We start from the raw sequence: 14,532 nt of genomic DNA, 5'->3' as shown, positions 1-14,532 counted from the left end.
ATAGGGAATGCTAAAAAATGATACATTTAATACATCATCAATATGAATTAAGGAAAGCAAAATCTTCTAAAGCCTGAAAGTTTGAGTGTTATTTTCTGGAGCTCCTGAAAGCAGTTTGAGAAAAACAAAACAGGAAAGACAAAGAGTCATTTTTCAAATGTAACTCATGATAATGACACGATAAAAAGTTCGATTCCAACATTCAAGGAATTGATTCTTTGGTAAAACTGGACCATAATCCTACCAGAAATTAGTCCTGATACTTCCTCTAGAATCTTGATAACTGAGAATTTTCCTTCTTCAGCCCATTCTCAAATCTATCAAAATCAACAAGCAAGATGGGAGAAAAACTTAGAGGAGCATCACCAGTCGTGAGTTCCTGCTCATGTTCTTTTTAAGAAAATTCCTGGTTTGAGGGATGTTCCCCAAGAAGAAAAAAACAAAATAGATGCTGTGTTTAATTAGTGGGTATAGTGTTAAGTTCTTCTGTGCAAGAACAGAAACACACGCAGGTGTTGGCCTCGAGCCAGTGCTCAGCCACACACACGTCAGCTTGCAAACACAGCCCCCAGGCTGCAACTGTGGGCACCACTAAGAAAGGCTTCTGGAGAGATCGGCTCCCCAAAGTGGCTAAAGAAACTCACATATCAATATGATAATAATAAATCAATTCACCTAGTGAACCTGGAGATCAGCTCCCCTCGAAGCCAGAGTTCCGAGGAGAGGGCTCCACAGTGCCTGAGGCTGGTCTACAGTCTCACAGATAAGCCTATCCATCCATTTTCTTAAGAGGATTAGAGCAGTTAATATTCAACACAACACAGGGTTTGCCCTTCCTTGGGTGGGGTAACCTATAGAGTGCCACTGAAAACCCATCGCAGAACAATCCATGGGTCCCCTGTTCTGCATACCCCTGCAGCACCCCAGTACTTTTATTTAAGGAACTAACAAATCTCACACTGTGTCTGCACTGATTTCATTCCTGATTACCCTTGTCTGAGAAGACCACGAGCTGCACTCCTGTTCTACGAGCCAACCTGCCATGTTGCAGTGGGCATGCTGACCAGGGCTGTCCATTTGTGCCATCTCCCCGCTAAGACCAGCCTTGGGAATGTGCTCAGAGTGTGCTTCTAGGGGGAGGCAGCAGAAAAGTGTCCCAGAAGATGCAAGTGGGGAAGGGGAGGTGGGAATCATGGCAAAACCAAGGGCTTGCAGGTCTCCCTTCTCTGCCTCCTGTTCTGTCTGTGTTAATCTGGAAGAAGGGGAGACCTGCATGACCAAAGCTACCTGCTAGTTCACCTGGACAGTCATGTCAGCAAGTACAGCCACAAAAGTGATACCCGGTGTCCCAATGCACAGAAGTCACCATCAGGACAGGACTCATGTGTGGCCTCCACTTCTGCACTCACGACAGGCCCTGCTTCTCCTGCCCACTCATCTGTCCCATTTCTCTTTGAGAGATCAGGCAACTGAATAAACTTTGAAAAAATAGGTGAATCCACTACTAAAGGGGTCACCTTGATGTCGAGGGTGCACATCAAGATTCATGGGCCCCAAACTATATTGACCCCGTGATAGTTCTAACCAGGTTATGACCACTGGGTGGGCAAAGGATTCAAAGTCTCTCCGTGCTGGTTGGATGAGAAAGGGCAGGATAACCAGAGAAAACAGGCTGGTCTTCGAAGCTATATTCGGGTTCCCGAGTCACTCTGAGAAAGAGGGAAAGGAGAGGAGAGGTCGACCTAGAGACTGGTTACCAGGGCAGCTTATTCCTAGGACAGAGCATTTTAAAAACAGCTGACATTTGAATGCAGGAATACAGTCCGTGTCAGTTTTGAATAGAACTGCCTCTTCCGAGGGGCTTTGTGAATGCAGAGTCCTCGGGCCAGGGCCTGGACAGCCACAGGCCCTACCCAATCTGGATCTGCCCTGAATACATAGTGAGCACCAGCATGATGGTGAAACCAGTCAAGAGGCCCAGGTTCTGGATGACAAAGGGGACCAAGACGCTGCCCTTCCTTTCGTCCTCTTGAGAGACCTCATTCATCTCAGGGAACTGTGACAGAAGAGAAAACGAGAGAGTTATAGTTCCTTTCCGGACTTCCTAAGTTCAGGGCAGTCCAGTGCGCTATATACAGTACATCAAGTAACTGCTATACTACTTGTTATTATTCTAGTATTTGAAACAGTAACAAGTGTGTTATGCCAATTACTGCAATAGTCGATAATCTACACAACAGTATATAACTATTATCTAAGATATATAATGAACATAGATAGAATTGGTTTACAAAGAAAACTAATAATAGCCTCTAGAACTTGAGTATAGCTGCCTTTCTCCAAGGTGGTTACCACTATTTTACCACTGCTGAGGTCACACTATGTGAACAACTCTGGATGTGTCTAGAAATTGGTTAAAAATAGTGGCTTTGGTAAAAATAAACCTTTTATGCTGGACTTCAAAAACACTTGAAAAAAATCTTTGCTACCAAAATGATGTCACATCTTTGGGAAATTGAGTGACTGTGTCGGGGGCCAGAAAGGAGACCTTCTAATTCAAGTAAAACTGGGGCGGGCTCCACACAGGATGAGAGAACTACAGTGCTTTCATGGGGTGAGGCTGGCCAGTGGAGCTCAGCTACTGTCATTTCATCAAAAACACTATTTTCAGAGGATATGGAAAAATATCAGGCAAACATGCCAAGAACATGTCATGCCAACAAACATGAAAGGAAATCAACCTTGTTAGTCATGCAAAAGCTGTAACAAATCAGGTATTTCACTGGCAAATTCAAAATGTGGTTATACCAAACTATATGGTTAAACCAAATGCTACAGGCATAAGGTACTTTCAGACATTGCCAATGATGCAGAAAGGTTAAGCCCTTTCAGAAAGAAATCTGGCAATACATATTAAAAACCTCAAACTGGGCTTCCCTTCTGAGACAGCAATTCTAGTTCTGCAGAAGGTACAGCCTCTTGCCAAATACCACTACTGAAAGATGTATGCAACATGAAAAATGTCGATGATATACTAAGGACAAAAACAAACCAGGATAGGGCCTCCCTGGTGGCGCAAGGGGTTAAGCACCGCACTGTGAAGCAATCTGCAGCCTCTGCAGGCATCCGGGGATCCCCGGCCAGCCCTGGCCAGCCAGGGAGCAACCCACATGGCAAAGGAGACCTCTCCTGTCTCGCCCGCTGCTCCCCTCAGCAGTGTATTTCAGTCAGTCTGCCTGTTCTGCTCCCCACTCTGTCTCTGGTGAATCCTCTCACCCCCACCCCCCGCACCTCTGGCCTGTACCCCAGCTTTTGTATGTATAAATAAACCTTTAAAAAAACCAACAGGATATAAAATTGTATTTTCAGTGTGATTACAGGTTATTAAAAAGACAAAATGCACTGAGATTAAAAAAACAAAACCCATAAAACAACACCAAAGTGATGGTGTTTTAGGGGAGATTATGGGTAATTTTCTTCCCTTCTTTCTCTCCCTCTTTCCTTCTTTTCATTTATCCATAAATACATTCTATAATATTTAAGTAAGGACCCTGGAGTTGAGTTTAATCACTGTCTTTAATTACATATGCTAATAGGAACACAAAGTTTTCCTTCTTTAAAATCTAATGTCTCCTTCAAAAGCACTAAATTCACCTGAAGTAGGTGAATTGCATGGTATGTGAATGATTCAGCAATAAAGTTGTTATTAGAAACAAACTAATGTCCTCTAAGCTTTAGTCCCTGATGTAATAATCCAATCTAGCCTTGCCTCCATGGCATAAACTACAGGAGACTTACCATATCAGCCAGGGCAATATACAAGAACATCCCTCCAGCCAGCGCAAAGATCCAGTTGGCAGAGAAGTGGCTGCCGGCCAGGATGCCAAAGGCCAGACCCACGTAACAGCAGCAGGCAGAAAGGAAATTGAAGAAGAGAGCCTGCTGGATGCTCATCCCAGCATTGAGCAGAATGACAAAGTCTCCTGCGGAGAGAGAACAGAGACCGGCTGAAGGCAAACTGCTGAGGTGATGGATAAAGCTTGGGTGACAATCAGGTCATGCCCAGACTCAAGACAACAGTGACATGGCCAAGGAACTCTCATCTCCGTTTTTAGTTGTTTTCATTTATAAAACTGGCTCTCTACTTCTAGCTCCGAGGCTGAACATTTTCAAAAAAGGTGACCAACTAGCAATAGCTTCCTTTCTCTGGATTGATGATGAAATAAAAGGAGCTTCCTTCCTCACAAGGACAACAAATGTTGTATTTGGAACAAAACTGAGATTGAGAGAAGTCAAGTAATTTGTGGAAGGTCACCAGCCAGTAAATGGCAGCAAAGCTAGGATTTGACCTTGAGTCTCTGAAGTGCAGGCTTTTAACATTGCCTCCAATAAAGCTCAGGAGCTCCTGCTGCTTCCGCCCAGACTTCCAACATGCAGCGAAGTGCTCAGTAGTTTGATAGGCCCTAAGAGATGACCTATATTGAGTATTTAGAATAGTGTTGATTAGTTACAATAAGCTTTCTGAAGTAGGGCAGAGGGCAGCAAGTACTCAGCCACATAAGGACACCGGTGGGACAGGGGTGCATGCTTACCCAGCTCATGTGGGAACTCCTCACAGAGGATGGCCACTGAGGTGCTGACGCCTTGAAAAACAGACACGGTGAAGGAGGCCCCGATGGCCAGGCCATCGATGAAATTGTGGAGGCCATCACTGAGGGTGATCATCCAGGCCAGAGTGCCGATGTCAGAATAGCGGACGCCCTTCAGCCAGTAACAGGCGCTCTGGGAAGCCTGCAGATCCTATGAGAAAGGCCAGGCCCATGGCCCTCAGGTCAGAGGTGAACCAATAACCTTCAAGGCAGACCGAGTCATCAAGGCCACTTATTGCTTAGCAGACCCCACTGAGAAGCAGCTGTCCCACTGACCTGGACAGAGAGGGAGCCCACGATGACCTTCTCGTCCATCACTGGGGCCTTGCCATCTGGCTCACCGCTGCAGTGCTGAGGAATCATGTGGTCTAGATCTCCATTCTGCAGTTTCTCTGTCACCCCCTCTTCCTGGTCCTTCTTGGAAGGAAGTGTCTCAGATGCATAATGGCTGTGTCCCTGGTGATGCTGGAGGGGATTTGGGGGGGTGGGGGGTGTGTCAGCATGATACTCCCCAAACCACCCACTGAGCACCCACTCTGAGGAAGTGCTCTAAGCACTGGAGGAGACCTCATTCCCACCATCCGAGAAAACACAAGCAGGCAACGTGTAAGAAGCCTACAGAAAGCTGCTCTAAAAAGCTGAGCCAGGGCCTCCCCAGTGGGGCAGCGGTTGAGCGCTGGGTTGCGAAGCTGCCCACAGCCTCTGCAGCGCCAGTTTAATCTCCGGCTGCTCCCCGGCCACTGGAGGAGGGTCCCACAAGGCGCACAGACCTCTCCTGAAGCCCGCTGCTCCCCTCAGCAGTGTACTTTGGTCCTTCTGCCTGCTCTGCTCCCCACTCTGGCTCTGGTGAATTCTCTCACCCTCCCACGCTTCTGACTGTACCCAGTGCTTGTATAAATAAAATAAATAAATAGAACAGGCAGACTGACTGAAATACACTGCTGAGGGGAGCAGTGGGCAAGCCAGGAGAGGTCTGTTGTGCCATGTGGGTAGTTCTCTGGCCGGGGATCAAACTTGTGCTGCAGTGGCTGCAGATAGCTTCACAGGTTGCGTCTTAACCCCTTGCGCCACCAAGGAGGCCCTAATCTTATTTCTTTGCAGCCATATTCCATACATGCTGAATGTAGGTATCACCCTACCCCCCCTCACCACAAGCCCAGCTCCTAAAGGCAAAAGGGCATATAAGGAAATAACCTAGATAAAACCAATGCGGATAAATTATTGCCTCATAAAAGGCCAGACCTGGCTTCTCATCCGCCCTCAAACCCTGCTAATAATATCCTTGTGAGGTGACATGGGATAGATCTCTAACCATGAAATTTGTGGATTTTAATCCATGGCAGAGACTACCATGGAAGCTCGCTATGTTGAGGGAACACTACTACCAAAATGCAGACCTGCTTTGAGATGCATGCTGCCCCAGCAGCATTCCCTTTATCAGCAACTGGGCCTCACCTCATTTTTCTGCTTAAGAAGCATCTTCAAGATCTTCTCTGTGAAAAAGAAAAGATAAAAGCCCCCAAACACCACTGCAGACTTGGAGACATAATAATCTTCCAGAGGGTTGAAACCAAAAGCCTGTGGACCCAGGGGGAAAAAAAAAATGAGTTTAAGAAAATAATCTTCACTGGTCCCCTCTCATCTCTTAGTCACTTCCTCTCAGGAAGGAGAGATGCCTGGAGGCCTGGGCCACCTACTCATCCCCTTTCCAGCCAGAGGTTGCCTGCATGTCTATGTACATTATGAGATCGACTAGGTTTTCTCTCCAGCTTATTTTCTGATGCAAAAGACAGCTCATCTTCAGGAAGAACAGCCCTTTTCTGTGTTTAATAACACCTCAGTCTTCATCTATCTTGTTTTGTGTACTAGAGGGGCAGACTCTGCTGGTAAATTCCATGCTTAAGGAGAAGACGCTGCATTTTCACTGTTGTCTAGTGTCCTTGGATGATCTGCCCATGAATGCAAAGGGAGATGGTGTAATTATACTTTCTAAAATAGGAAATCCATTCCCCAGTACGAATTGTGGCATCTTCCTGACCACAGACCTCCCAGTTGACCACAAAGCCGAGAAAGCAGACTGTGTTCCTGCATGTGTCAATTTTGGGGGTTTTGGGTTCTTTCTGAAAACTTCACTTATTATAAGGAGAAAACAAGCAAAACAAAAGAACCCATGCAGAAGAGGGTGAGAGTAGGAAACAGAGCATTCCACCTCAGTGATGCTCTTGATTGTGGTAGGGCCTGCAATTTGGTTTACAGACAGAAACAGGCCTTGAATAAAGTCCAGCCTCCTTGTGAACAGACGTGTAAATGTGACACCTACAGGGAACGCTGAGCTGCTCAAATGGTTCTTCTTTCTGTGATAAAGGGACAAAAATGAGATTCCCTACCTCCTGCTTATAATTTTTTGAGACACAGAAAGCCAAGTTCTAAAGTAGAAAGGACATAATTGGGTCAACTTTCCAAGGGAGTCAAATCTTAGCAAAAAATGAAGTGAAAACAGTAACTAATAGCTCTCCACAAGAAGCCAGGGAAGACGGCAGAGCACAGAAGCATTGCTTTAGGAATCATCCCGGCCTCGCCTCAACTGCGCTATGTCCAGGCCTGTCAGACCTCCCAGGAGGAAGTGACCCGGGCTTGCAGGTCTGCTGCAGAGACAACAGCAAACCAGACGAAGCTTCTCCAAGGCTGACTGCCAACACTTCCAAGGCGAAAGGGCGAAAGTGCCGTCACCAAACGGGAAGTCGGCCTTTTATTTGGATTGTTTGTCCCCAAATGCCCTGCTGAGGAGACCTGATCTTCCCAGTGAGCCCTAAGAATTCTGTTGATGTGTTTGATGTTTCTCTGTGCCCAGAGCCGCAAAAGGGGAGCTATAAACTCTCCATCTTTTCATCCACAGTTACAGGTCACATCATCGTCATGAGGTCAGTCCTATTATTTCCTCCATTTTAGACAGGAGGTAACAGAATTGCTGAAGGTCATACACTTGCTGACAGTGGGGCTGGATTTGAAGCCCAGCTCTCAACCCTAAAGCCCTGCGCCGCCCTTCTGAGCTCAAGCCTAAGACTTAGCTTCATTTTCCGAAAGGAAGAGGACTTCCTTTCCATGCCTTCCTTCTAAGTGGAGGGTCCTCCCGCTGGGCCCCGCGGCGCCCCCAGGAGACAGCGTGCTCCCGTGTGAGCTCCTAGCTTGCCATACCTCCGGGATGAGTTGGAAGAGGGCGTTGGAGTAGAGGGTTCCAATCGCCAGAGCTATGAAGTAGAGCAGCAGCCTCTTGTAAAAAGTCTTCTTCATGAAGGGCACCACGCTGGCCCCCATGAGGGAGCAGAGGGAGATGACAGTCACACAGAGGAGACCGTATCCCCACACTGCCGTCGGGGAGAGCCAGCCCACCCCGGGACAGGGAGAAGGCCGCGAGGCACAGTGGAGGGAAGAAGGCGGAGTGGATGGGGAAGCAACAAGGGAGGTTTTGGTGGAGATTAACAAAGGAAACACAGAAGGAAAATCAGAGAGACAGCAGGGAGGGAGAGAGAAATAGAGAATTTGTTAGTGATTCAAGTCTGATGAAATTTCCTTCAATCAAGTTTCAGAAAAAAAAAAAAATGAGGAGGAATTCAGGGTGACCTTGGAACCCTGTCCCATTTCTTTGGTGGCATCTGTGTCTGCCAGCTGGTGTGACTGGCGGGACAGGGTGTTCCCTCATCACACCTCTGAGGTGAGTGCGGGCCTTTCCAGAGGCCACCCGGGGCAGACTTTGGACTCTGAGGCTCTCTTATCCAGGAACGAGCCAGGGAGACTGTGCTGGTGTGTTTGTTTGCACATCTGTTCCGCACTGCCTGGGCATGCACACAGAATCTGGACTTGACTTGGTGGCTTTGTGTGAGGTACAACAGACCCAAGTGCGGGAAGAAGGGACGGAAAACATGAACAGCCTCATGATGATAAAATTCAGTTTCTTCACTTCTTAGGATTTTTTTTTTTTTTTTCTGCTTGTGTTGTTTGCTCTATTTGCTCTGAGAGGGCACTAGCAGAGAGAACAGAGTTCCAAAATCACCCGTCACAAAAACGTTTCCTCCATTTTCTAGTGTCACACACTCCGGGCAGGGCAAAACTGAGCCAGGACTAGGTGTGCCCTGCGACACAGGGGCGGAGCATGTACAATTATTGTATTTCCATTCAATAGACAACAAGGTATTTCATCCCAAATCTTTAAAAAATTAATAAATTAAATATCTGGAGCTGAAAAAAAAAGTAGCCCAAGATGAGGCCTCCCCCTTAGCGTGTTAGCTAGGCACACATGGATTCTGAAACAACATGGCAAAGGTTCACCGTGCACCAGATTTTCCTAACTATGAAGGAGCAGGCAAGTCCTGGACATCTCCTCTGACATCTTTTCTTGGGGGGAAGTCTTTGCTGGGGAGGCCGCCAACATGGTCTCTATCTCCCAAAGGCGGGAGGCCTGAACTGCCTGCGGTGGGTCCTGCCCGCGCTGGCTGGATGGAGAGGTGGTCACCTTGGGTCTTATTTTTTTAGCTCCTCAGTCACCACAATTAAAAAACAAAATCACACATTTCAAAACAGTCAAGTAAGGGCACCAGGAAGTCAGTCTCATCAGGAAAAAGTCAAGATGCAAGGCATGAAGGAATGAACACCCTTCTCCTTTATTTGGTGATTTTAACTTTATTTTTGTGAAATAGACGTTGGTCTTTGTTTGGTTCTCTATGTTATAAGTTATGGGCTGCTTTAAATGTAGCACCAGGGCCTCTGCTTAGAAGAGAGGGCCCCGGGCAGCAACTGAGGAAAGGGACTGAGGGACCCCCAGCAGAGAGGGCGACCACTAAAAGCCTTGCACCTGACCTCACCCAAGAGACCAGAGGCAAATCTGGTGCCCCGGAGTGAGAGAAGGCCTTTGAGATCCAGAGTAAGGTCATTTGTGTTCCTTGAGAAGATGAAGAAGTTAATTTTTCAGGTGGCTAATTGTCAGGGACGGGCGGGTGTCAGCTAGGGACACCCCAGGGAAAGAGGACGCGCACATTTCTGTTCTACTGCACCTCTGGGATGAGCTGGAAGAGCGCGTTAGAGAGCAGCGTTCCAATGGACAGGGCGATGAAGTAAGTGAGCACACGGCTGAAAAACGCTTTCTCCGTGCATGGCAGGACGAGGACTCCCAGGAGAGAGGCCAGGTTAATCAGTGAGACACTGAGGAAACCAAAGCCCCACACTGTGGAGGAACAAGAACAGACGAGGGCCTCTGTTACCAAGGGTGGGGGCGCTCAGGCTAGCCTGGGAGGCCTGTTCAGATTCGCCTGCGATCAGGGCAGAGACCCACCACCCAGTAATAAATATTGGTTGAATCTGCCTCTTACTGGGTACTGGGAGAAAGGCTAAAAAAATACATCAAAGTTGCTAAACAAAAGGAGTTTACCTTTTGGGTGGAGGTTAAAAACAATGGAGGGTTTAACAGTCTGGGAGTTAATAATGGCAGCTGGCAACAACAGGGGGACGCTTGTGCAGGTGGCCAGGGCTGGGAAGCATACCTGCACTGCACCCCATGATTTCAACAGGGCAATCACTGTAGGCCTAGGGAATCGGGGACACTGCTGATCACGGTTAAGTCCACTGTGGCTGGAGCAGAGGTGCCCGGCAGAGGAGAGGGAGAAGCATGAAAGGCAGACTTGGTGAGGTTTTAAATGAGAAACTAAAAACCAAGGTGGAGCTCCCTTGTGGTTTAATAAAAACTAAAAAGGCAAAGCAATCAAAAAAAAGCATCCACAGGCTGGTCCAAAGGTACCACACCACACAGTCACCAGCCACACGGCTGCCCAGAGCACAGCAGTGAGCACAGCCTCACAGCAGCTGGCTGAGCGTGAGGACAAGCATGGGAACAAGACTCACCTTCCACTGCACTTGGCTTCCCCTCTTCTGTCTGCTCATTCTCCTCATTCTCCTGGTTCTCAGAGGAGCAGGCCCGGGAGTCCAGCTGCTGGAGGATGGTGGGGCAGAATTTCTGGAAGTCACTCTTTCCGATCCTCAACTGGTCACTGAATTCGTGGGCAGCAAAGAGGTCTCCAGAACTAAAGCACTGAAACAAAGTGGGAGGGGGCAGGACACCTCTTAGAACCCGGCCACACCTTGCTCTGTAGTAATGGCAACTCACTCTTCCAAGAGGGAAAAAAGAAAGAGAAGATAGAAATGCCCAAATTTGGGGCAATTTGCAGACTATATCTCTAGGGATGAGGCAAAGTAATTTCTAAACTTGAAAAACAGATGTCATTGCAGGAATCAGTCACCTAGCCAAAGTCACTCACCATATGCACACCCCTTTGAGGAGGAGTTCTGGAAACAACTGAATTCTAATCAGTGATTAGGGTGTGGTTTCTGGAACAAAGGAGTCTACTTGCATAGCTGAAGACAAAGCTTTATCCAGACACTATCTGGCTGAACATCACAATACCCCTGGAAGCTGTAAGGTTAAAATGCAGACTCCAGACCCTTTCCAGAGATCTTGAGCACTGGCGCTCATAGGGGAATATGTCTGTTTTGGTTATGCAGTATAGTCTCCAATCTAAAGAATGTGTTGGGAGGGAGATCGAAAGATTCAAAGTCAGCTATGAGCAAGCACCTCGGGCTGACCAGTGGGCATGAGTTCTCAGGCCCCTTGGGAGGGCCCTCAGACAACATTCCTCAAGGACTGCATTGTACTTTTTTGGGTTCATGTGGGTCAGTCTCTAAAATAGTCAGTCTTCTGGGTGTGTTTCTGAGTCTACAGAACCCCCTGAGGTCAGGTACAGTGGCATCGAGGGGTTCTGTGTGCTGCCACGTGATCTCTCTAGATTCTCCTCTCCTTTAAGGTGAAGCCCCAGGACACCCCACCCTAGAAGCTTCCGTATCTATTCTACTGCAAACTGGTCGTCCTTATTTTTAAACCCTACATTTAGAACTTCATTTTAATATCAGATAACTGTCTCAGTTGGTTAAGCGCCTCATCTTGACAGTAAACTCCCTAAACATGACTCATCTTTCTCTATTTCTCACAACAGTGAGCACTGGGAACAAAGTAGATTAAATATAAAGATGTTGCTGCCTGACTTATACTTGGCTGCTACAAATAACCCCAGACTCTGATTGGCCAAGAAGATATGGTCCCTCAACTCACTGAGGGACCCTCGGTATTTTCTCCTAGCAAATGAAGATTTTCCACCTGTACCTAGAGGTACTGCCAGGCTCACCTGAGATAGTGGGCAAAGGCCTTTGTAAACTGTAAACTCTATTAGAAATAGGTTAAAACGAGTAAATAGGAACCATCTGCCTGCTCTGCTCTCCGCTCTGGTGAATTCTCTCACCCACCCGCGCTTCTGACTGTACCCAGTGCTTGCATAAATAAATAAATAATAATAAATAAATAAATCTTAAAAAAAAAAAAAAAGAGTAAATAGGAACCAAACCCCAAAACAGGACCTATGCTAAGTCCCACCAAGGCTAATCTAACCACAGTTAACCACTCCCAGGGGGTGGAATTTTAAACCAATCTGTCTAGAGATTCCATTAACACTAGTGAGGTACCTTGCCAGATAAGACAAGACTCCCTGCCTTGCCTTAAGGGAAGGTAACCTTGCTGAAATAATCCCATTAACACCCTCATCCCACTCTCCTGCCATTTCGGGCCTCCCGGGTGGCTCAAGGGGTTAAGACACAAACTATGAAGCTGCCCGCAGCCTTTGTAGCACAAGTTCAATCCCCGGCCGGCCAGGGAGCTACCCATATGGCGCAGCAGACCTCTCCTGACTCGCCCGCTGCTCTCCTCAGCACTGTACTTTGGTCAGTCTGTCTGTTTTGTTCCCCACTCTGTCTATGGTGACTCCTCTCCTCTCACCCCCCTGCACCTCTGGCCTATATCCCAGCTCTTGTATGCATAAATAAATAAATCATAAAAAAAAAAAAACCTGTCCATTTTACCCAACCTCTGGGAGAACCCTTCCACTGGAGGCAGCCATGAGTCCAAACTGACTCAGATGAATTTTTAAATAAATATTAGCTGTCCCAGCCTGGGAGCTCCAGCTTACCTGCAGATCCAGATGATACCTGCATAACTCTCAGAGAATCCCCACTTTCCATGACCCTTCAGTAAGGGTTTCAAACACCCACCCAGGAGGCCAGCCTATAGACTCAGACCTGCCAGCTCAAACTTACCCACCCTGATCTGCTCAGCTCCATGCCCAACTAGACTGTGAGCCCCCCACACCCCCAGGGCAGAGACAGGGCCCAGCAGAGCCAAGGGGCCTTACTGTGGAGAGGTTCCTCTGTCCCTGCACAGGCTGGCTGATGTTATCCCGGCCCACTCCCACATCCAGGTGGTTGAGTAGGGCCTTTAGCTCCTGCAGGGTGAGACTCTCCCCATCCCCATAGCGATGCATGAGATCCTGCAGGAAAGAGGCTGCACTGATGGCCGGTGTCCCCGTGGACACAAGCTGAGCCTCAGGAGTGATGGTCCATATGCAGAACAGCGTCAGCAGGAAGCAGCTGGGGAAGGCTGGGTGTAGCTTCATGGTGCCAAACAGACCTGGAAGAGCATAAAGCTATAAGGACACAGCTCAAGAAGCCCTCTTCTCCTCCTGCTCTCCTGGGCAGTCAAGTTCCAAACAGAATCCCCTCTCAGACTCCGGAAGTATCGAGGCTGACCCTTCACCCCTTCTCTAAGGTGGCTGCTTAGTTCTTTTAGAGATAGTAAAATAGTCATGATTATAAACGATTTATTACCTGAAAATAACTTTGCTTTAAAATAATAAGGAAAGGGGAATTTGCATAAAAGTATGAATGAAAAAACTGGGCATGAGTCCCTAAAATGAGGATGGGTAGATGGGAGTGATAACTAATCTGTCTACTTCTGTGTATATTTGAAATTCCCTAAGATTAAGTTATATGGGGGAAAAAACAAAACAAAAAACAAAACACTACAACTAAAAGGGGGGAAATAGACTGGGAGAAATTACACTATCAACCAAGACAAAGGTCATTGTTTTTTAATTTTTTTTTAAAGATTTATTTATTTATACAAGCACTGGGTACAGTCAGAAGCACAGGAGGCTGAGAGAATTCACCAGAACCACAGCAGGGAACAGAATAGCAGACTGATGAAATATACTGCTGAGGGGAGCAGCAGGCGTGGCAGGAGAGGTCTGCGACCTGTGCCATGTGGGACCTTCGCCGGTGGCCGGGGATGAACTGTAACAGGGTGCTCCCCAGGAAAGGGGGAGGTTCCCTGCCCCACCCAAGGGAGGGTGGAGCTGAGCAGGAAGAAGAGAAGCAGCAGAAGAGAAGGAGGAAGGAAGCAGGATGGAGCCAGGAGACCTGGAAGAGGCGCATGGAGCCTAGAGACACGTGAAGAAACTGTGCTTGTCTTTTGGTCGTGGACTGGGTGACACAGATGTGGGTGAGACCCGTGGGGAGGTGACAATGGCAGCTTTTATCTTGATGTTGATTTTGCTCTTTTCCTTCCAGGCTTGTCTGGTTGTTTGTGACCCTTTTCTGTGGGTCCCCACTGGAAGATGCTTTAGACTTGTAGCAGGCTTTGGGGCCTTGTTCTGGGCCAATCCCATTTGGATGGACTTTTACCCACGAGGGGACGGGTAACTTTGGGTGCTTCACTTAGAAACTAGACTCTTTGCCTTACCTGTATTGTTTCCTAGTTTTATTAAAGTTCCTTCCCATTAAAGTCTCCTATGTTTTATGTTGATGCGGCGGATGGCAGAACCCATTTAGAATAGGCAGGTTTGCGGGGTTTGGGCTGTCCCTCTCCCTGTCCTATAACAGATTTGGCGTCCACAACGTGATTTAGGATAGAGCCATCCGTGGTTAGTCAGTCCCGTGGGGAAATTGGGCTTCCCTA

General features: G+C 47.6%; 1 protein-coding gene across 2 annotated transcripts; it reads right to left on the bottom strand.

The window, feature by feature from the left end:
• Window positions 1-1,909: 1,909 nt before the first annotated feature.
• On the bottom strand, window positions 1,910-13,192 carry SLC39A14 (solute carrier family 39 member 14; the record flags this gene model as incomplete). Of its 2 annotated transcripts, none has more annotated exons than XM_084244784.1 (8): window positions 1,910-2,056; window positions 3,799-3,983; window positions 4,593-4,800; window positions 4,926-5,114; window positions 6,105-6,227; window positions 9,698-9,867; window positions 10,542-10,728; window positions 12,932-13,192. In XM_084244784.1, the coding sequence occupies 8 exons, from the start codon at window positions 13,190-13,192 to the stop codon at window positions 1,910-1,912; spliced, it is 1,470 nt and encodes a 489-aa protein (XP_084100910.1). The 2 variants fall into 2 exon arrangements, with proteins under 2 accessions (XP_084100910.1, XP_084100909.1); XM_084244783.1 differs by lacking the exon at window positions 9,698-9,867 and adding an exon at window positions 7,845-8,014.
• Window positions 13,193-14,532: the final 1,340 nt, after the last annotated feature.

This window comes from Talpa europaea, assembly GCF_964194135.1.
Source record: "Talpa europaea genome assembly, chromosome: 10".
Taxonomy (NCBI): domain Eukaryota; kingdom Metazoa; phylum Chordata; class Mammalia; order Eulipotyphla; family Talpidae; genus Talpa; species Talpa europaea.
The sequence above is the reverse complement of the archived record's forward strand: the minus strand, read 5'-3'. Positions and strand labels throughout refer to the sequence as shown.